General features: G+C 42.7%; 1 protein-coding gene across 2 annotated transcripts in view; it reads left to right on the top strand.

Moving 5' to 3' along the window:
• The window catches only part of CALN1 (calneuron 1), a 634,386-nt gene that overhangs the window by 367,918 nt on the left and 242,818 nt on the right, over positions 1–23,650 (top strand). For both annotated transcript variants that reach the window (XM_006859718.1, XM_006859717.1), the window contains exon 3: positions 7,860–8,003. In XM_006859718.1, coding sequence (XP_006859780.1) covers positions 7,860–8,003 — 144 coding nt within the window. The remainder of the gene's footprint in view (positions 1–7,859; positions 8,004–23,650) is intronic.

Raw genomic sequence — 23,650 nt, 5'->3', positions numbered from 1 at the left:
TAGCTTTTTATAGAGGTCTTGTGTGGCAGATTTGCCCAATGCAATTACATTGTTCAATTTCTTAACTGCTGGTTTCCATGAGAGTTGATAGTGGATCTAAGTAAAACAAAATCCTTGAAAACTTCAATCTTTCCTCCAGGTATCAGGATGCTGTTTATTGATGCAGTTGTAAGGATTTTTGTTTTCTTTACATTAAGTTATAATCCATACTGAAGGCTGTAATCTTTGAGGGTGTAAATGCTTCAAGTTCTCTTCACTTACAGCAAGCAAGGTTGTGCTATCTGTGTGTCTCAGGTTGTTATGAGCCTTCCTTTCATCCTGAAGCCATGTTCTTCTTATATAGTCCAACTTATTGGATTATTGATTGGCATACAGTTTAGAAGACTAGACTTCTAAATTCAGGGTGCCAGTTCTAGAAAGCTTTTAATACTTCTCTGTGTGTCCTGGTTGTAGAAGGTTCTCAGCGCAGGGACCTCAGATCCAAAGGATGCATTGCATTCATGCCTCTTCTTTCTTGGTGGCGCCCAAGTCCCTTCTCAGCTTGATTCTCTCTCCTTTTATTTCATATAAGATAAAAGTCATACAAGTCACACTCCAGGGACACTCCCTTTCCATTGGATCCATACTGACCTGAGTTAGGGTGTTGTTGCCTTCCACCCTCATCCCCTTACATCACACGGAGGAAGATAACAACATCATGGAACTGCCAAACCACCGAGAACCATGGTCCAGCCAAGGTGACACATCTTATGGGCACAATTCCATCCATGATGCATCCATGCAACAACCAACTATGTACCATGTTGTATGTCCTTTGGCTTGTGAGTAGGGAACAGACAGAAGTGAATAAGCAGTTTACAGCTTAGTGACCTAGTTCAAGATGGAACATGGTAGGTGCTAAGTGGTCAGAAAGGGAGGTAGCATCTCTATGCAATCATGGCATCTGACTTGACCCTGAAGGATGCTGGCCCTTCTTCTCCTCCAGTTTCTCCCATTTGTACTGGAAATGTCTACCTTGTGCTTGTCCCACTTTGGAAGCAGATAACATCTAGTCCAGATTTCACAGATGAAGAAGAATTTGCCCAAGGATAGAATAAGCCTTACTTCCCACCCAAATTTGATTTAAATGATTCAGAAGATGAGATTTTGGACTGGAATTGATTTGACACTTTGGAGATGATGTGATAGGATCAGTATGTTTTGCATATGGGAAGGGCATTCATTTTGGGGGGCCAAAGGGTGGAATGTTACACATTGTGTGCCCAAAGAATATGTGTTGTAAATCCTACTATTCCTATGGTTATCCCATTTGGGAATAGAATTTTTTCTGTATGTTCATGAGCCAGGATTAGTAATGGCATATTCTACATCAATCTTTTGAGATATAAAAGAGCAGATTAAAGTAAGCAGCAGTATCAATAATAAGGCAGAGGAAGGGGAAGGGAAAGGAGCTCTGGTAGTGTAGTGGTTACGAATCCGGCTGCTAATCTTATGGTGAGCAAAGCAGTTCTAAACGACCAGCTGCTCTGCAGGAGAAAGATGAGGCTTTCTGTTCCTGTCAAGATTTACAGCCTCGGAAACCCTGTACAGGGTTGCTATGAGTTGGAACCGACTCCACGGCACATAACAACAACAGGGAAAGAGAGGTGCTGTGTCACATGGAAATCTCCAAGGAACCAAAAAACAGAAGCAGAAAAGTGACAAGGACCTTCCCCCAGAGCTAACAGAGAGCGAACCTTCCCCTATAACCGACATTCTTAATTCAGACAATGCGCTGGACAGCAAGGTCGGTTTGAACCGCAAAGTCGGCGGTGCAAGCTCACCAGCCATTCCTTGGAAACTCTATACAGGGTTTCTATAGCTTAGAACTGACTCGGTGGTACCAAACAACACCAAACTGAGAAAATACACTTGTGTTTGCAGTATTTTTATTGTTGCTGTAATAGATGATTAAGAATTTGGACAGGTTATAAGGAAGGGACAGTGTTTTGAATGGAAGTACTGGTTTGGGATCACGTAGTAAACTGAATGTCATTGTTAACTCCTGTGGGTTCCCAATTCATGGAGCTCCCATGCACAACAGATTCAAGCTGCTGTGACCCATCAGGTTTTCACCAACTGATTTTCAGAAGTACATCCCTATGTCTTTCTTCCTAGTCTGTCTTAGTCCGAAAGCTCCACTAATATCACATTACGGGTGGTGGCTACACATCGGGTGTACTGGCTGGGGATTGAACCCTGGTCTCCCATATGGAAGGTACCATTGAGCCCCCACTACCCCTGAGGTGGAATAATGGCCCCATAGATATCAAGTCCTGATCCTTGGAATCTGTAAATGTTATCTTAGAAAAGGACTCTTTGAAGTTGTGATTAAGGAAGTTACCAGGAGATGTGCAGCCACAGGGCCCTCATAAAAGGAAGGAGAGGGTGCCCCCACAGACATGGGAGTGGAGAAGGCGGTGTTTCCACAAGCCAAGGAATGCTGGCAGCCACCAGAAGCTGGAAGAGGCAAGGGCAGGATTCTCCTCCTAGAGCCTCGGGACGGAGTGTGGCCTCACCAAAGCCCAGTCATTCTGATTTTGAACTTCTGGCTTCCAGAACTATGAAAGAATAAAGCTCTAGTGGATGTTAGTTATTGGTCCAGTGGTAAAGATTTTTGTTTATTTCACACTGAGGTGCAACCCATACTGAAGGTTGTGGTCTTTGATCTTCATCAGTAAATATTTTAAGACCTCTTCACTTTCAGCACGCAAGGTTGCATCATCTGCATATCACAGGTTGATTAATGAGTCTTCCTCCAGTCCTGATGCCATGTTTTTCTTCATATAATCTAGATTCTCAGTTTACTTGCTTAGCATACATACTGAATAAATATGGTAAACGAATACTACCCTGGCACACACCTTCCCTAATTTTAAAGCATTCAGTGTTCCCTTGTTCAGTTCAAACAACTGCCTCTTGGTTTATGTACAGGTGCCTCATGAGCACAATTAACTGTTCAGGAATACTCATACTTCACAGTGTTGTCCATAGCTTGTCGTGATCCACACACTTGAAAGCCTTTGCATAGTCAATAAAGCACAGGTAAAAAAAAAAAAAAAACTTTCTAGTATTCTCTGCTTTCAGCCAAGATCCATTTGACATCAGCAGTGTTCCACATCCTCTTCTGAATCCAGCTTGAACCTCTGGAATTTCTCTATCAGTGTTGCAACCATTTTCATATTATATTTCGCAAAAATTTGCTTACATTCAATATTCATGATATTATCTGATGATACCAGCATTCTGCTGGGTCATTTCTCTTTGGAGTGGGCACAAATATGGATCTCTTCCAGTCAGTTGGCCAGGTAGCTGTCTTCCAAATGTCTTGGCATAGATGAGTGAGTGTCTCCAGTGCTGCATCAGTTTGTTGAAAGATTTCAATTTATAGTCCATCATTTCCTGCAGCCTTGTTCTTTGACAATGCCATCAATTTACCTTAGATTCCTTCCTTCAGTATCATTGACTCTTGATCATAAGCTCCCTTCTCAAATGGTGGAAAATCAACCATCTCTTTCTGGCACAGTGACTCTGTGCATTCCCTTTACCTTCATTTGATGCTTTCTGCATCCTTCAGTATGTTGTCCATTGTTGTTGTTAAGTGCCATTAAGTCCGTTCCAACCCATAGTCACCCTGTATAGGGTTTCCAAAGAGCGGTAGTGAGCTTAAATTGTCAACCTTGTGGTTCAAACTTGTCTTTGCAGTCTAGCACATTAACCTGTAGTGCCACACCAGGAATCTTATATTGCCCATGTTGTTGTTGTTAAGTGCCATCGAATCGGTTCCGACGCATAGCGACCCTGTACAGGGTTTCGAGGGTGTAAATCTTTACGGGAGTAGAAAGCCTCATCTTTCTCCCGCGGAACGGCTGGTAGTTTCAAACCGCTGACCTTAAGGTTCGCAGCCCGATTCGTAACCACTAAGCTACCAGAGCTCCTTATATTGCCCATAGAATCCTTCAAAATTTCAAGTCAAGGCTTGAATTTTTTCTTCAGTTCCCTCAGCTTGAGAAATACTGAGCATGGTCTTCCCTTTTGGTTTTCTAACTCCAGGTCTTTGCACATTCCGTTTTAATGTTTGACTTTGTCTTCTTGAGCTGCCCTTTTGAAGTTTTCTGTTCAGATCTTTTATCTCCACATTTCTTTAGCATCTCTACACTGGAAAGCAAGTTTCAGAGTCTCTTGTGACACACATTTTGGTCTTTTCTTTCTTTCCTGTCTTCTTAATTACCTTTTGCTTTCTCCTTGTATGATGTTCTTGATGTCATCCCATAACTCTCTGGTCTTTGGTCTTTAGTGTCAAATGCATCAAATCTGTTTTTAAGATGATCTCTAAATTCAGATGGTATATATTCAAGGTCATGTTTTGGCTCTCATAGGCTTGTTTTAATTTTTTCAGCTTCAGCCTGAACTTGCATATGAGCAATTGATGGTCTGTTCCACAGTCTGCCCCTGGCCTTGTTTTGGCTGATATGGAGCTTATCCACCGTCTCTTTCCACAGATGTAGTCAGTTTGATTTCTATGTATTCATCTGGTGAGATCCATGTACCTAGTCATCTTTTATGTTGTTTAAAAAAGGTATTCATAATGAAGAAATCATTGATCTTGCAGATTTCTATCATGTGCTCTCCAACATTGTTTCTGTCACCAAGGCCATATTTTCCAACTACTGATCCCTCCTCTTTGTTTCCAAACTTTGCATTCCAATTGCCAGTAATTATCAATACATCTTATTTGCATGTTTGATCAATTTCAGACTGAAGAAGTTGGTAGAATTCTTCAATTTCATCCTCATTGGCTCTAGTGGTTGGTGCATAAATTTGAATAATAGTGGTATTAACTGCTCTTCCTTGTAGGTTTATGGATATTATCCTATCACAGACAGCGTTGTACTTCAAGACAGATCTTGAAATGTTCTTTTTGATAATGAATGCGATGCCTTTCCTCCTCAACTTGTCATTCCCAGTGTAGCAAACCATGTGATTGTCAGATTCAGAATGGCCAATGCCAGTCCGTTTCAGCTCACTAATACCTAGGATATCGATGTTTATGTGTTCTATTTCATTTTTGATAACTCTAAATTTTCTTGGCTTCATACTTTGTAATGCCATGTTCTGATTATTAATGGATGTTCACAGCTGCTTCTCCTCATTTTGAGTTGTGCTCCATCAGCAAACGAAGGTCCTGAGGGCTCTACTTCATTCTCATCATCACAGTCAGCTCTGCTTTGAGGAGGCAAATCTTCCCAGTCACATTTTGAATGCCTTCCAACCTGAGGGGCTCATCTTCTGGCACTATATCTGACAATATTCTGGTGCTCTTCATCATGTATCGATATTCAGTATTCTGGTGCTGACAGTGTTCCACTGTTATTCATAAGCTTTTCAGTGGTTATTTGAAAGTAGTCCATCTCTCCTTCTTCCTAGTCTCTCTTTGTCTCGAAGCTCAGCTGAAACCTGTCCATCCTGAGTGACCCTGCTTGTAATTAAAATACTGGTGGCATAGCTTCCAACATCACAGCAACATGTAAGCCACCACAGTGTGACAAAACTGATTGATAAATGGTGGGATATAGATTTAGAAAAGTGTAATACCTGTATGGAAAATGTATAAAGTATTTGCCAGCAGTTTCTTTCAGACATTTAGAAAGTGCTCAACTGCAAATCAGACAAAAAAGTCAGCGGTTCAAACACACTAGCCTCTCCGTGGGAGAAAGATAATTGCATTCTGCTTCCATAAAGATGGACAGCTTTGGACACCCTGTGTGGCAGTCCTGTTGTGTCCCTACAGGGTCGATATGAGTTTAAATCAACTCAAAAGTAGCAGGTTTAGATGTTGGTTTGTTTTAGTCAGTCATTTAGAGAAGTAATAAAAAAGAATAGACACTGGGTTGGGGCCATGTGTCTTATTAGTTGGAAGAAATTTATTGAAAGTTTCCTGTGTGTGTCTTGTGTTCTCGTTTTCTGTATAGGGGCTTTGGAGGAGAACTATACCCAAGCCTCACCTTTATTTCTCTGGGGTGTTTAATAGTTGGTGACTCAGGTAACATGTCTTTGATGCTTGTTGAATGACAGAAGGAATGGTATTGGACTTGCGCCGAGCGAGTTTATTGATGAAAAATCAGTGCTGGTCTAAGTCTGTTTCTGAAAGGAAACCCACTGTCACCAAGTAGCTTCTGCCTCCTAGCAACCCTAGCAGACAGCAGAACTGCCTCATAGGGCTTCCAAGTCTGCCAGTCTTTATGGAACTGACGGACTCATCTTTCTCCCAAACAGCAGCTGGTAGGTTTGAACCGCTGACCTTTTGGTTAGTAACTGAGTGTATAACCACTGTGCCACTAGAGCTGGTGCTTAGATAGGACTGCAAGGCTCTCATGTCCATCCCAAGAGCCCCATGCTCGCAAGCCATGATTCATAGGGGTGTAGATGTTCAGAAGTTCTCAGCCAGGCCCATGTGCAGTTGCGTGGGTCCTGGAGACTGGCTGTGATGGAACCTAGGGCCACTCTGGTTTGGGAAAAGAGGACAGGAGGCCACCTGCTGAACAGAATGGGCCTCACCATTAGCCGAACCACAAGAGAGAGCGGTGAACATTGCCACATGGGCCGCATGTTTACTCTTATTGATCTGAGGTTCTTTATAACCATGTAACAAGGGTGAATTCGAGGACTGAAATAAAAACTGCAGGCCACTGAGCACTAGGCCTGCTCTGTCTGTCCACGGGACTCCTATAGCAGCCAGAACTGAAATGGAAGTCTCAGAGGGGAATCCCGTTCTCACCACTCCAAATGGCCAAAGCTAAAAGGCCATGTGTTTTGTTTGTTTTCACCCAGCTAAAACCAAATCCTTATCCTTGATCAGAAAGGATCCTTGGGTCGTTAGATTTTCCAATGGGACCAGCGCCTCATGTGTGTGTCCTGTATTTGATGCTGCTCTTGGCTACTCACCTTGTCCTTTAAAAGCTGGTTTACTTTATCGTTCTTTCCTGATGTTTTTTTTCTTCATTTCCCTTTTCTACCCAGCCACAGGCTTTCCTTCCTTTTCCTCCCTCCCTTCCCTTTTGTTTGTTTTAATTTTTCGTTTATATTCTATAATGGAGTATTATTGTGGTGCTGCAGGATAATGCATTCCACTGTAAGGTCAGTCTGAACAGCAAGGTGTGGATTAACAGGCTGGACTGCAGAGTCAGTTTGAACCACAAGGTTGGCAGTTCAAACCCACCAGCTGCTTCTCAGAAACCCTATACAGGGTCACTATGGGTCGGAACCGACTCCAGGGCACACAGCCACCACCACCAAGGGTGCATGGAGGGTATTGTAATCATAACAATGATCTGCTAAACGTGAAAAAAAAGAAGTATATATGCGAATTGTCAAAATGGGAAGAAAGATATATGTTGAAAATATCTTTGAAGTTAGCTTGGTATAGTTTCACAGTAATTTTATTAATTTAATCTTAGCCATCATTTTCTTGAAAAGCATTATATAAAAATTTGTTTATGTCTTAAGTAAAAAAGGAAAAAGAGTCATCAATGGGAGACCGATAAAAAATCAGTAGGATTCAAACTCATAGCAACCCCATGCATGGTAGAGGGTTTGCAATGGCTGTTTTATTTTTGTTTGTTTGTTTGTTTGTTTTTCCGGAAGTAGATCACAGGCCTTTTTTCCTGGGTGCCTCTGGGTGACCTGGCAGTGCCAACCTTTCCATGAACAGGTGACAGCACAATCCAGGGACTCCCATCAGTAGACAGGCAACCACACGGTTAATACCATAAGCCAGGAAGCCATGTGACCCTTGCATTTTCTCTGCTTCCCTCTTGTAGAAATCCGTGAGGCCTTTCGCGTTCTGGACCGAGATGGGAATGGCTTCATCTCTAAGCAGGAGCTGGGCATGGCCATGCGCTCACTGGGGTACATGCCGAGTGAGGTGGAGCTGGCGATCATTATGCAACGCCTGGATATGGACGGTAAGAGGAACCCTGACTCGGCAGGGAAACACCCAGGTTTCAAAGAGCCCTACACTGGTGTCAAACAACTTGGGTTTAGGTCTTGGTTATATATGAAGGATGAAAAGCTGGACCAGAGGAGGGTTTTCCAGACAGCATTCCATGACGCTGTTGGCGTCTGCAGACAGCACTGGAGCTGCTGTAGAGGGTGGGATGGAGAAGGGGCTGACTGTCTGTGGACGCTTTAGGCTTCCATCTTTTGTCATCCAGTACAGCTTGCTTTTCTTTATTGTAAAAACAGCTCTACTGAGATAGGAAGGAGCCCTGATGGTACAGGGGGTTAAACATTGATTGGGCTTCTAACCCAAAGATCAGTGGTTCAAACCCACCAACCGCTCTACAGAAGACAGTGGAGGCTCTGGGCTCCCTTAAAGATTTACAGCCTTGGAAGCCCTAAGAAGCAGTTCTACTCTGTCCTGGGGGTCACTTCGAGTCTGAATGCGTTCAACAGCAGTGGGTTTGGTTTGGTTTTTGCTTTACCGAGATAGAGGACACACACCATACAATCCACCAATTTAAAGCTCAGTAGCTTTGACTTTATTTATCGATTGAAGATGAGCATTCTCACCATCAGCTTGAAAACATTTACATTGGAAACCTATTCAGCATCATAGCAACAAGCAAGCCCCCACTGACAAACGGTGGGAACTGTGTGTGAGGAGCATTGGCTGGGAATTGAACCCATGTCTTCCACTGAACTGTCAGTGCTCCCAACCCATCAGGTAAAACACATTTATTTATTTTTGAAGTGCAACTTCCTTGAAGTTCTGTTTTGTTGCTTACAAAGTGTTTACAATAGAACACATTGAAAATAACGCAGCTGGGTGGGCCAAAAGAATTTCTTCCCCTCAGTTATTGAAGGAGTCCTGGTGCTATAAGATAAGCATTGGCCTGCTAAACCTCAAGGTCAGCGGTTAAAACCCACCATGGAAACCCTACCAGAGCTAGAATGAGTCGGAACAGATTCACAGTCACTTAATAACAACAACACCTTAACAACAGTTATTGAAACCATGGAAAAGCTAATCAGAAAGCTGAGGTTGGAGTGCACATCTGTGAGAATGCTGGTATGTGAAATGTCTTGGGGACTCAGGTCTGGATGAAGTGGTGCATTTCTAAGCACTCTGAACACAGTGGTGCTCTGGTGTCCTTTTCTTAATGGGGACTTCTGACATGTTTTGTTCTTTTCTTTAAAAAAATCAACTTCTCATTATATCCTTGCTTGCTACCTTTTGTAACTCAGGATCCTCTGTAGAGATTTGACCCTACCTAATTAAGTTTCTCTTTAGAGTGAAACATGTGGAGAGGCAGATATTTTCATGGGGACGATGCCAACAAAAAGAGTGGTGTTTGGAGCAAGGGCTTAGAATTCTTAGCTCTACCAAAACCAGGTCTTCTGGCCCCCAGACTTGGGGGCCAGTGGAGAGGTCGGGGTTGGGGATCTCCATCCCTCCCAGCTGGGTTGACTGAGAGCAGCCACAGCCCCCACACACAGCTCTTTTCTCTCAGGGCTTCCTCAGCGGTTTGCCTGATGGTGAGACCATCCCTTCAGCACAAGGCCCAGCTGGAATTAGGCTGAAAATGCCTGTGTAACCCAAGTCTGCGCATGAGGCTCTCATTAGGGGGTCCTCAGGGTGGATGGTACTGCTGGCTGCACCCGCCTAGAGCAGGGCACTCACCTGGGTTTCCTGCCCTGGGACTCTGCAGAAGCCAGAGAATCCCGGCTTGTATGTGCAATTTCCTTTCCTGAGGATAGAAGGGAAGACAGGCATTGGGGTTTGGAGTGGCCCTCCTGGACCAGAGCCAGTTTACCATCCATGCTGGAGTGGACTCTGTGTATGTGTATGTACTAGGGGCTTCCAAAAGTTTATAGAAAAATTCCTTAGCTTCTAATTCCATTTTTCCATGAACTTTGGGGAGCCCCCTGACGTGCCTCCACATTCTACACGCAGTGAAATACCAACAAACAGCCTGAACTTCTGCCCAAGGTGCAGGACCTCCTCTTTCATAACTAACTGTTGTTGTTGTTAAGTGCCGTCGAGTCGGTTCCGACCCATAGCGACCCTGTACAGGGTTTCCGAGGGTGTAACTCTTTACGGGAGTAGAAAGCCTCATCTTTCTCCCGCGGAGCAGCTGGTAGTTTCGAACTGCTGACCTTAAAGTTCACAGCCCGATTCGTAGCCAGTACGCTACCAGAGCTACCTAACTGTACTGTCTCTCAATCCCACCTCTTCTACTGGCTCCCAGGAGCCCTAGGGTGGGGCTCAGGTGCTTGACCCCACCCAGAAGTTCCTTGGTAGACAAGCCTGGTGATCTGCTTCTGAAAGATTGCAACCATGGCAACCCTGTGGAGCAGAGTTCTGCTCAGCTCCACTGCAGCTGGTCATTGTTTTGTTGTTGTTGGTTTACTATTCATATTCATGATTTTAAAATCCTCCTCCTCCTCTGTGGCTAAGGTGACCTTTCCCCTTCCATGTGTTGGCGCCAGGACTCACCTTGCCTGGGACCTTCCTCTTCAGATCTCTCCAGGTTCCTGGAGACACTGAAGTTCTGGTGGCCTGAGCACCCATCACCAGACTCAGCTTCCCCCGCATGCACATTGATTCTAGTTATAGGCCATCCTTGGAGGAGCTGGTTAAACAGCTCCAAGGCTTCTTGCTTCTCTACAACCAGATTGAGAAAGACTACTTGAATGCAATGTGGTCTCTGCCCTTCCGCTCTCCACTCAGCTCTTCCCAGTTCTGCGATCTCCAGAACAGCTGCTGGGGCCCCTCACAGCTTCCTACACTAGTCACCAGAGCGGAAGGGTTAGGCACCTTCAGAACACAGGGGATATTTTTGACTGATTACCCACTTTTTCAGTGGTTTCATCAACCACACCTCTGAGGCCACCTGCAAGGGATGCGGTAAGATCCAGAGACAATCAAACCAGGAGCCATTCCTAGCAGCCCACACGCTCTGCTCATATGTCCTCATGCAACCCTCATGTCTCGTAAGGGACCCTCACCTCTTCTAAGCGTTAAGAACCAAAGTCCCTCTTTAGAAGCAAGGTGGACTTCATTCTCTTCCTCCTTCCTTCATTAATTTTTTTGCTGCTCCTTGCACAGGTAGAATTTCAGGATGCTCCACCAAATGTTGACTTCTGAAGGTAGTTGTGTTTTCTCTCCACAGGGTAGTGGTTTTCTGTGGTTCACCACTGCCTAGAGGTGAACTTGACTCTCTCACTTGCATCTACTCAGAAAGGAGTTGTTCAGTGTCCATGAAGGCGCACAACTTATTTCTGCACTTGGGAAAATTCCAAACGTAAAGATCAGTAACTCATCTGATCAGAGCCAAATTATGGCCAGAGTCACCCAAGAGATAGTTATCAGTGTCCTCACCATTAATCCGTGTGTCGGCATCATCTCTTTCAGCTACCCGTTCCTTAAGGGTCCTAATCCTTTGCATAGTGGTCATATTATCATGACTTTTCTGTTTTCGTTTGTGATGTCGTGGGATATTGGAAAGAGCTATGCTCACTTCTGCCTCTTCCGATTTGGGGTGTTTTGGGGTTCACATCAGGCTCTATTTTATGACTTGTTGTTCATTTCTGTTAAGTCGCTTTGACTCGTGACAACAAGCATGAAACATTTCCCGGTGCTGCGCCATCTTTCCCATCATTTGAGTCCATTGGCAAGGCTGTTCTGTCAATCCATCTCATCGAGGGTTTATTTCCTTTTGTGCTGACCCTGTGCTTTGGTGCAGTGGGTTAAGTGCATTGGGAAACCAAAGGTCAGTGGTTCAAACCCACTAGCTGCTCTGAGAGAGAAAGATGAGGCAGTCTGCTTCCATAAAGATCCACAGCCTCAGGAATGCTCTGGAACCTTTCTCCTCTGCCCTGCAGTGTCTCTGTGAGTTGGAATCAGCTCGATGGCTGTGGGTTGGCTTTGCTTTTCTCCTTTACCAAGCATGGTGTCCCTTTCTAGCAAGTGGTCTTCCCCAGTGACTCGTCCAATAGCAGCAAGTTGAAGCCTCTCCACCCTCCCCTCTAAGGAACATCCTGGCTGTATTTCTTTGGAGACTGATGTGTTTGTTCTTTTGACAGTCCATAGTCTAGTCAGTGTTTCCTGACAACACTTCAGTTTGGGGGAGAAAGCACACACAATTCTCTTTTTCGTAGGTGAAGATGTCACTTACAGACTACCCGGTGAGAGGTGAAAGCAGGTGGGGTTTTTCTCTTAGCCCATAGCAGAGATTTGCAAACCCTGACTTTACACTAGAAAAACACGAGAGCTGCTAAGAAAAACCCACCTACAGAGACCGAGCCTCCAGTGGGGGAACCTAGGAACTTGCATCTGAACCAGTTCCTCTGATTATCTGTACCTTTTCACAACCTGGGTACCTCGGGTGTAGAAATAAAATGCTTGGCCTAGAGAGAAGTTGTGAAGTATTTTTATGTGGTTTCCATCCCTGAAAGCAGAGAATAATAGTAAGATGTTTACCTGTGCTTTATTGACTATGCAAAGGCTTTCGAGCGTGTAGATCATGACAAGCTTTGGACAACATTACGGAGAATGAGTATTCCAAAACACTTAATTGTGCTCAGGAGGAATCTGTACATAGATCAGGAAACAGGTGTTCTAACAGAACATAGGAACACTGAGTACTTTAAAATTAGGAAAAGTATGCACCAGGGTTGTATTCTTTCACCATACTTATTCAATCTGTATGCTGAGCAAATATCTAAAAACCTGGATTATATGAAGAAGAACGTTGCATCAGAATTGGAGGAAGATTCATTAACAACCTGTAATAGGCAAATGATACAACCTTGCTTGCTAAAAGCAAAGACTTAAAAATACTTATAAAGATCAAAGACCACAGTATTGGTTCACCTCAATGTAAAGAAAACAAAAATCCTCACCACTGGACTAATAAATAACATCCATATAAATGGAGAAAAGATAGAAGTTCTCGAAGACTTCATTTTGCTTTGATCCACCATCAACACTCATGGAAGCAGTAGTCAAGAAAGCAAATGACATATTGCATTAGGCAAATCTGCTGCACAAGACTTCTTGAAAGTGTTCAAGAGCAGGGATGATAATTTAAGGACTAAATTGCAGTTACTACTAGAGCTCTGGTAGCGTAGTGGTTACGAATCGGACTGTGAACCGCAAGGTCAGCAGTTCGAAACTACCAGCTGTTCTGCAGGAGAAGGATGAGGCTTTCTGCTCCCGTAAAGATTTACAGCCTCAGAAACTCTGTACAGGGTCTCTATGAGTTGGAACCGACTCCACGGCACGTAACAACAACAGAAATAACATATCTGAACCATGGTTTTTTCAGTAGCCTCATGTTGTTGTTGTTAAGTGCTGTTGAATTGATTCTGACTCATAGCGACCCTGTGTAGGGTTTCCAAGGAGCAGCTGGTGAGCTTGAACCACCAACCTTGCAGTTCAAATGACTTTGCAGTCTGATGCATTAGCCCACAGCGCCACCCCAGGAGTCTTCTTTATTAACTGCCCATCTTTCACATGCTATGAGGCTACTCATATGCATGTGAAAGTCGGGCAGTTAATAAAGAAGATTGTAGAAGGATTAATGCAATTGAGTTATGGTGTTGGAGGAGAGTATTTAAAGTACCACGAATTGCCAAAAGAACAAACAAATCTGGGTTGGGAGAAGTACAACCAGAATGCTCCTTAGGAGCCAAGAAGGCCAGACTTCATCTCTCATACTTTGGACATATTATCAGAGAGGATTTCACACTTGGTAAAGTAAAGGGTCAGTGAAGAAGAGGAAGACCCTCAACATGATGGATTGGCACAGTGGCAGCAGCAACGGACCTAAGCGTAACCATGATTGTGAGGATGGCACAAGACCAGGCAGTGTTTCCATCTGTTGTGAATAGGGTCACTGTGAGTCAGTATCGACCTGATGGAACCTAACAACAACAACAACAATGGCTTGAACTGAAGACCTTGTGGTTAGCAATCCAGTGCTTATCCTACAGCACCACACCAGAACTCCAATGCTATTTTACTTTCCTCAAAAAGACCCTAGATATGAGCTTCACAAAGACATTGATTTTTCTCTGAGTTCTCTGGGCTACAAGTCCAAACCAGGGTGTTGGTGTGTTCATTCCTTCCCAGCAGGCAGTCCCAGGCCTTCTTTGGTTTGTTGGGTTGTAGCAGTCCTGGTGTGGTGCTCTGGGTTAATGCACTGGACTGCAAAGTCTGTTTGAACTGCAAGGTCAGCAGTTCAAGCTCACCAGCCACGCCTCAGAAACCCTTTACAGGGTCACTATAGGTTGAAACTGACTCGATAGTACTTAAAAACAACAACAACAACAACAGACAATTCTTGCAGGGTGTCTGCTTCCTTGCAGAGGTATTTCCATCATTTCTGTGTCTAATTTGCTGTTTAGAATTCCAAATATGTACATTTTTATCACTTCAAACCCGTACAGAAACCAAGAAGCAGTCATTTGAACAGAACAAAGGAATGGTTTAAAATCAGGAAAAGTGTGTACCAGGGTTGTAGTCTTCCACAATATTTATTCAATCTGTATGCTAAGCAGATAATCTGAAAATATGGGTTATTTGAAGAACATGGCTTCAGGATTGGAGGAAGACTCATCAACAATCTGCAGTATGAAGATGATACAACCTTGCTTGCTGAAAGAGAAGACGACTTGAAATACATACTGCTGAAGATCAAAGACCACAGCCTTCAGTATAGGTTGCACCTCAATAGAAAGGAAAGCAAAATCCTCACCATGGGACCAATAAATAACATCCATATAAATGGAGAAAAGATTGAAGTTCTCAAAGACTTCATTTTGCTTGGAAATCAACCATCAACACTCATGGAAGCAGCAGTCAAGAAACCAGACGACGTGTTGCATTAGGCAAACCTGCTGCACAAGACCTCTTTCAAGAGCAAAAAAGTTTGAGGACTAAGGTGCTTCTGATCCAAGCCATGATATTTTTAATAGCCTCCTATGCACGTGAAAGTTGGAAAATGAATAAGGAAGACCCTAGAAGAATCAATGCATTTGAATTATGGTGTTAGTAAAAAATATTGAAAGTACCATGGACTGCCAGAAGAACAAACAAATCTGTGTTGGAAGAAGTACAGTCCGAATGCTCCATAGAATTGAGGATGGTGAAAGTTTGTCTCTCGTTCTTTGGAGATGTTGCCCCTGGAGAAGGGCATCGTGGTTGATACAGTGGACGGTCAGCTAAAAAGAAGACCTAACAGATTGATGCAGTAGCAGCAACAGTGGACTCAAACACGACAATTGTGAGGGTGGCTTAGGACTGGGCAGTGTTTTCTTCTGTTATCACAGAGTCAGTATGATTCAGAACTGACACAGTAGTACCTAACAACATCATAATTCCAAAGTGATTAGGCTTAGGACACACCCTACACAAATGTGGCCTCATTAACACAACAAAGAAATACCTATTTCCAAACCAGATCACACCCACAGGTCTAGGGCTTAGGATTCCAACACGTATGTATTTTGGGTCTGATGGGTTGGTTGTTGGTTGTTATTGTTGTTAAGTGACATTGAGTCAGTTCCAACTCAGAGCGACCTATGTAGGGTTTCTAAGACTTTAAATCTTCACAGGAGCAGAAAGTCTCATCACAGCTCGATGCATAATACACATTAATAATGACATAAAGATATCAGACCTTTTCAGTTGGGTTAGAACATCACGTTTATTGCCCAATTTTTGTCTCAAACAACGAATCCTATGAATAGGGGTAAACCACAGTTATTATGAGAGATTTTACACATTCCTCTCAGATGATCAAACAAACAAAATGAAGTAACAGAATTCCAACAGCGTTGCGTGTGTACACGTTCACTATACATCGCATTTATGTTATACGTGTATAACATAACGTTATGTTATATTATACGGTATATTGCATAAGCGTTATACCCTTAAAAGAGAGGTCCCTTTTTGTAAAGTGACTCTGGAATATTAGCAAAAATGTGGTAATATATGAGGCCACAAAGGCAACCTAATTAAATCCCAAAGGTCATATTTAGAGACACAGTCTGTGATTACAATGTAGTAAATAAGAAATTTATATGAAAGTCTGAGGAAGAATCTTACCCACTTGGAAATTTAAAAACTAAAGATAAAAAAAAACCCTTCCAATTTAATGGACAGCTCCAAGACCAAATTCTTTGGGAAGTGGGGGCAGGGAGGAGGGTGGTGGGAAGCAAGGTGTGTGTGTGTGGGGGGGGTAATCAAAACTTGACAATGGTAATGAAGAATTAAGGAGTAACCACTAAAACTAGAAATAAAAAAGAAAATCTGGAAATAATTAAACAAAAGAATACATAATACAATTTTCTGTGAACACATCTAAAAATCTACACAGAGTGGAGAAGTTTCTGGAGAAATATGTTGCTGGACTAGATTCAAGCTGAAGTAAGTAGTCTAAATCGGAAGCTATATACTTGCAGCCTGCCAGCCCAACAGAGCTCCGAAACGTGTTTTATTTGGCCCACATGTCAATTCTTGAAGTAGGAAAGTCTCATGCTAGAAATCTGCATTTCTCTCTCCTCTTGAAATAACTGGAGAACTTGGCAAAACTCGAGCTTCATTCCTTATAGCAATAACTTGGTGGCGCTGGGAACAGGCAGGGCATACTCCATAGTCTCTACCATTATTATCATCTCAAAAACCCACCCAAACCAAACCTACTGCCACTGAGTCGATTTCAACTCGTAGCGACCCTGTATAGCGTTCTGAGGCTGTATGTCTTTATGGGAGCAGAAAGGTTCATCTTTCTCCTTTGGAGTGGCTAGTGGGTTTGAACTGCTGACCTTGGGGTTAGCAGTCCAGTGCTTATCCTACAGCATCACCAAGGCTCCTTGTTACCACTGTTAGGGTAAATGTATATGTGACAAATCCTTTGTGTGTTCTACACTCTTGAGGTGTGTAATTTAGTGAAATGATGTTGTCCAATCACTACCATTATATCTGTATCCAGAGTTCCCCCATCACCCTTGTGTCCTCTAAGCCATGAGACACCCTCCCCTCCCCACACACAGCCATGGCAACCATTGATAAACTCTGGTCTCTATATACTTACCTCTCCTAGATATTAAATATAAATAGAATCATAAAATATCTGTCCTTTCAGTGCCTAACTTACTTTACTCAATGTAACATTTTTAAGGTCCATCCATGTTGAAACATGTGTTAATACTTTGTTTCTGTATGTGACTAATATTCCACTGATGGGCCACATTTTGTTAATGTATCTGTCTGGTGATGTACATTCAGGCAGTTTCCATAGTTTGGCTACTGTAAATAGTGCTACAGCACCCAGTGGTGTACGAGCTTGTATTTGTGTTCACACTTTCAGGTCTTTGGGGTATTTTCCTAGAAGTGGAATTGCTGGCCCTTTCTCTGTCTAACTTCACTCTCCCCTTTTGATGAAATGTCTTGGCCTTCACAGACTTTTGAGTTTTCGATTTTCATTCGTCATATCCTGTCATTTTAATTGTACAGTGTGGTGTTTTTTGTTCATGGGCTTGTTTTCTGTGTGCTCATATTTCCATTTCTAGGTACTACAACAGATTATTCACTATCATTTTAATTCTTCGTTATTTAATAATTAAGGTAACTATGGCTAAACATTTGCCACCAAGAAACACTTTAGTAATAGCGCCTACATTTTGATGGGTTCATTTGATGGGATAAAATATTTACAATATTTTATCATCTTTTTTTATTCCTGTTGATACTTTCCTAAAAAGTATTTTATAATTTCTAAGTAACTGCAATTTGAACATTTGTACTTTTCATTTCCATTTTCATTGCGTTGTGGAAAATACATATGACCTACCATTTGCTCAGTTTTCTTTGTAAACAGTAAAGAGATAAACTTTACTGAAGATACTGTCTCCATGGTATAACACTTTCATACGAGGGCAAATCACCAACAAAGTTTCCGTTTGCTTCAGACAACTTCCAGTGATGGCCCTGTGTCCTTGGAGAAAATTTGTCAAGATGATCTCTTTGAAATACCACAAAAACAGTTTCCATAACCTTCTGAGCTGACCTCTTTGCCTTGAATTGAACTGGCTCAGAGGATCCCGTTGGAAGCCACTGTTTTGACTGGACCTTGTTTTGAAGCCCCCCCCCCCCCCCCCCAGGAGACTAAGGCAGGTGTTTTATGGGGACCACTTGCCTGCAGCCATCCACTGATTACAGAGACTTGTTTAAACACATGTTGTTTGGAATAAACCCGTGCATGTATGAACTGGAACCCTGGTAGCAATATTTTTGTTTGACTCATCCTCTTATATTGATGTGAGTTTTCTTCATAATGTTGATGTTCTTTCTTCCTTTGTTTTTGTATAAAGTCACCAAAGTCTCCCATGGCTGATACGTTCCTTTGTTGGTTTACTTCTCACTGTTCTTATTTTATTGTCTGCCCTTCAAATGGATTTTACCTTTATCAATATAAATTCTCTTTAAATGTTTTCTGTTTGAGTTACGCATTTGATTCATGTGGACTTTTACCATGTAACCTTTTTGCTTGTGTTTGCATAACATTTATCACTATGCAGTGGTCGCCATTAGGGCATTCCTGGGTAGTGCTAATGGTTAAGCACTAACTACTAGCTGAAAGGTCAGCGGTTCAAATCCCCCTTGAGGCACTGTCTGAAAGTCCACAGTCTTGGAAACCTTATAGAACAATTCTGCTCTGCATACATGATACATGTAGTTGCCATGAGTTGGAATCGACTCAGTGGCAAAACAACAAGGGTAGTCACTGACACCTTCCACAACAACTCAGACTCTTGTTCCAGAAGCATCGCAGGGCCTCCCTCCAGTGCTCTCTCTTTGTTCCTTGGTGTGATGTTGCTGTGCAGTATACGAGTGTGTCATTATAGCTTCGTTTTTCATTATTCTGAGAGTGGTTTGTGTTGGTCAGGTGACCCTGTCTGTATATATTTCAGAACACCTGGGTTAGATCTGCTTGCTGCCATTTTTCTTTAGATTGCGTTTCAGGTGTCCTCATTATTTAATTTCCTTATTGTTGAGAGTGCTTTTTAGAACATGTGACGCTTTTGGTTGTCTGAGTAATTGATATCGTACTTACAATTTTTTTAAAAAAAAGCTTTTATTGTGCATTGAGTGATAGTTTACATGGGGTAACATCAGATTTGCACTCATCCTATCGTATTTCATATCATTGCAATGATTACAATCCCCTCTGTGCATCACCATCCAACAATATTTACTTCTAGTCCCTCTGTTATTTCGGTGATTTTTGGATGTACACAAAAACACTCAGGAATATGTAATCATTTAAACAATCAAAGGGCACATTCTGCCAGCCTGCCTCCTGGCCACCAGCACACAGCCTTTGTCTTTCCATGAGTCTAGAGTCCTCGGCTGCTCCCTCTCTCCTTGTCCTCATCTCTGCCTCCACCGTACTTTCAATTTTTATAGCAAGTTTTTGCAAACTTATCTCTAACTTCCAGCATCAGTCAGAAGTTAATATTCTTTTATGGAAGATGAAGGACTTGATGTTTCCGTTTTCCCATCCTTTAACAATTTTAATATAGAGCGGAATCTCTCAGTTTGGGGAGTGATTTTAACACATCCCTGTACAATTATTTGGCTCCCAGTGCTTACACCCAGCCTTATGCAATCGTAATTAACTCATGTTCTTTCTGGTTCTCATTTTTGATGAACATATGGACTAAACTCTAGGAAGTTCACCTTAGCTAGGAAGTTTCTGAGTATTGTAAAGCCAAGAATATGTTTCTTTTAACACACGCACATAAGTAATAGCATGATTAGGTATGGACTTCTTGGGTGGAAGCATTTTTTTATTCTTCTGAAGTTCTAGGACTGTGACTCCATTGTGTTGTGTTGTTAGTACTGTCAGAGATGTTCTTGAGCAAGAGACCTTTCATTTCTGTGTGAAAAACCTTTCATTGACTTTTATTTTCTGAATGTAATCACGATCTATGGGGAGTCCTAATGTGGCGCTGTGGGATAAGCACCAGGCCGCAAGCTAGGCAGTTCAAATCCACCATTCACTCTTCAGAAACCCTATACGAAGTCGCTATGAGTTAGAATCAGCTTGATAGCCCTTAACGACAACAATGTCTGCACATTTCATTCGTCTTTTTCTGATTCTGTGTTGTAATTGTCATGGTGGTTAGTGTTACGAGATTATTGCTTTTATGTTCTTTTCATGGTTCCTTGGATTATGATGCCCACCCTCCATGTTTGGTGGGAGTTCTTTTTTTCCCAGAGAGCATTTCTCTCATTCTCTTGTTTGTTTTGCTTCTTGTTGTTTAAGTGCCTTCGAATCAGTTTCCACTCATGAGAAACAGAACTGAAATGTTGCTCACCCCACCTTTTGCTCCATATATTTCAGGTGTGGCGCTTTGGGATTAGCATTGGATTGCTAGCCACAGAGTCAGCAGTCCAAACTCACCAGTTGCTCTTGAAAATCCTATACAGCATCACTATGAGTTGGAACCAACTCAAGGGCACATAATAATGACAATGTACCAGGGACATTTCCAAAAGTTCGTGGAAAATCTGGAATAAAAAGATAATAGAACTTTCCCACAAATCTTCTGAAGGTTGTATCCTGGTCTCCACATTTTCCCCTCAGAACTGTCCTTTCTTAATCTTCCTCCATTTTCTGTATTTCTCACTTATGCTTTCTAATTCCTACTTAACATTTTCCAGTGGCTGCTCTACTGATCACCAGTTTTGGTTCCTATAGCAACTCTTTCCTGTCACTTTCTCATGTGGTTGGTGGGGGACATCTTCTCACCTTCTCACTGTTGCTAGGGACATAAACTCAAAGCTCTCCAAACATTCTTTGGGAAATCCCTTTGGGAGATGGACAGTTGCTGAATCCTGTCCATTGGTGGTGGTGTTTTGAATGGCAGCTACTTTCCTGAGCAGGCGCAGAGCCAGTTTATCCAGTGCTGACTTAGGGTCACAGATTCTAGCAGAGATGAATCTAGCAGCCAAGCCCCATCCACTTCCAGATCCAAGCAAAAGATGGGGGTGGGGGTGGAAGTAGGGTCATTATTGTGTTGTTGGCTGATGACCAGTTAGCTCCTGACTGTTGGTAATCAACCCCTGCCCCCCCCCCCCCCCCAGCAGAATCGAAGACTCAAATTCTATAAGGTTTTCAATTACCGCTTTTCAGATGTATATTCCAGGCGTTCACCCTGGCAATGGTTGCTTTTCACATGCATATTACCAGGCCTTTCTTCCTTGTCTTAACTAGGAGGCTTCACTGAAACCTGCTTAGGATTACAGCCCCATGCAAGCCTCCACTGACAGATGCCAGTCTTCATCTGACTAACCCGAGGCAAGGCAAGTCAGAATTGATGCAGGATAGTTTTACTGACTTGAGTGGACTTCTCTCCTGGTCAGTTGTTGTTGTTAAGTGCCATCAAGTTGATTAGGACCCATAGCGACCCTGTGTAGGGTTTCCAACGAGCAGCTGGTGAGCTTGAACCGCCAACTTTGTGGTTAGTTACTTCTGCCCAATTCTCCTTCCACATCAGAGTAAAGAATGTGGACGGTGCCTCCCTTTTCCAGCGCATGTGTAGAAACCTACCCCTCCCAGCATGCACTGCTCCACAGGCACTTCTTCACCCTCCACTGACATCATTCCTTGTGTGACAAATACTTGAGGGTGTAGTGCCCTGTTGACTTTTGCTCTTACCCTCCTCATACCCTCTCCATCTCACATCTCACCAGTTCATCCATTCCACACACATTTGTTGAGCACCTTCTCTGTGCCAGGCACTACACTAGGTACATAGATCCCTGAATGAAACAAATAAGCAAAATCCCTACCCATCATGAGTTTATATTCTAGGGTGGGGGAAATCTTCATCTGATCTGTATTAATTCGTTGAATCCTGGCAACCTGATAATGTAGGCTCTTTCATTGTTCTCTTTTTCCACATGGGACAATTGAAGCACCGAGAAACTAAATAAATTGCTGAACCCAAAGTAAGCCCACTCACATCGAGATCATTTCAGCTCCTAGTGACCCTTTAGGACTGAATAGAACTTTCCCTTAGGGTTTCCAGACTGTCAGTCTTCACAGGAGCAGACAGCTTCATCTTTCTTCCCCACGGGGGCTAGTGGGTTCAAACTGCCTACCTTGTGATTAGCAGCCCAATGCTTAGTCCGCAGCATCACCGAGCTCCTTAAATTGCTCAAAGTCTTCCCAAATTACATGGTCCCTGCAGGGTCAGGCCATTTGCAATGCATGATGGGATATGACAGTTTCTTTCTACTCATTGCAGCCCTTTGGATCCCAGAACTGTGTCTGCTCTTACTTGGGCAGATTTTGGGGGGAGGGGGTGTGCTTTCAGGCCCATCCCCAGGACAAGTGTAGCTGCTACATTGTCCATAGATTGGAGCTCAGGCCCTCTTCTTGCCCTGGCTAGAAATGTTGCCAATGGATGGATGTTCTTGGGTACTTTAATTAGGAACCAGGAGAGGGTAAATCAGACAGTTTGTCTCATTTAGACACTGAGAGTCCCTTTGGTCTTACTTATGACCACAGCTACCACATGGACCAACATTTTGGCTCGTCAGCAGAAATGGAAATGTTTGCTTCTGTTTCCCACGAAGGCCAGCTCCACGGGATTCTGTTTCATCCCAGTTCTCTTCCGAAATTGTTTGTTATTAAGTGCCGTTGAGTTGATTCTAACTGACAGTGAGTCTGTATAGGGTTTCAGCTCGTGGGTTTGAACCAGTGATGTTGTGGTTCGCAGTCCAGTGCTTATCTTAAAGTGCCACACCAAGAGTCCCTGTAGGTAAAAGCTCTCTGATCAGGATGCCCCTCCTCCCCCCAAAGAATCATGTCCCAATGTCGGAAGCCAGCTCTGACACTCTTATTTGGGGGTCCTAGAGGGAGGTATGACGTTGGCGAAGAATGAAGCTCATAGAATCGATGGATCTTGTTAGATGGTGAATCTTCTCTGCTCACATTTTATTTCTCCTTTCTTTCCCTTCACATTTTATTTCTCCTCTTTCCTCTGCATTTTATTTCTCCTCATTCCTCTACATTTTATTTCTCCTCTCTTCTCTACATTTTATTTCTCCTCTGTTTCTCTACATTTTATTTCTCCTCTTGCCTATTTCAGATTCTCAAGCAGCTTTTATACTACTCTATACCATCAATCTATTAATCATTCTTTTCAAAGTAGTGGTCTAAATCATACATATTAATCATTTTAATATAGAGCATCAAGAATATAAAAATTTTCCTTGTACCCCTTTACATAGTTAGACAATATCTGATTTCTGTAAGCAAACCTCATTGCTTTAAAAAATGTCACGTTAACCTTAAAACATAATTCTAAGTCTTAACTCCTATTTCTACTTTCACCTATTATTTTCTATAGATTCATTAATCACAACATGTCCCTAGACATAATTTGCTATGGTAACTGACAACACAATTGTTTCTCATGATTGATTAAACAAGAAATACAAGAAGCATAAAGTTTTGTAGCCAAGAAGAAACAGAACAACTTCCTTATACCAAAAACTTCTCCATACAAAACATCTAGTTAAATT

Source organism: Chrysochloris asiatica, unplaced genomic scaffold (assembly GCF_000296735.1).
Source record: "Chrysochloris asiatica unplaced genomic scaffold, ChrAsi1.0 scaffold00034, whole genome shotgun sequence".
Classification (NCBI taxonomy): Eukaryota; Metazoa; Chordata; class Mammalia; order Afrosoricida; family Chrysochloridae; genus Chrysochloris; species Chrysochloris asiatica.
Note: the sequence above shows the minus strand (reverse complement) of the source record. Positions and strands in the feature narration are given on the sequence as shown.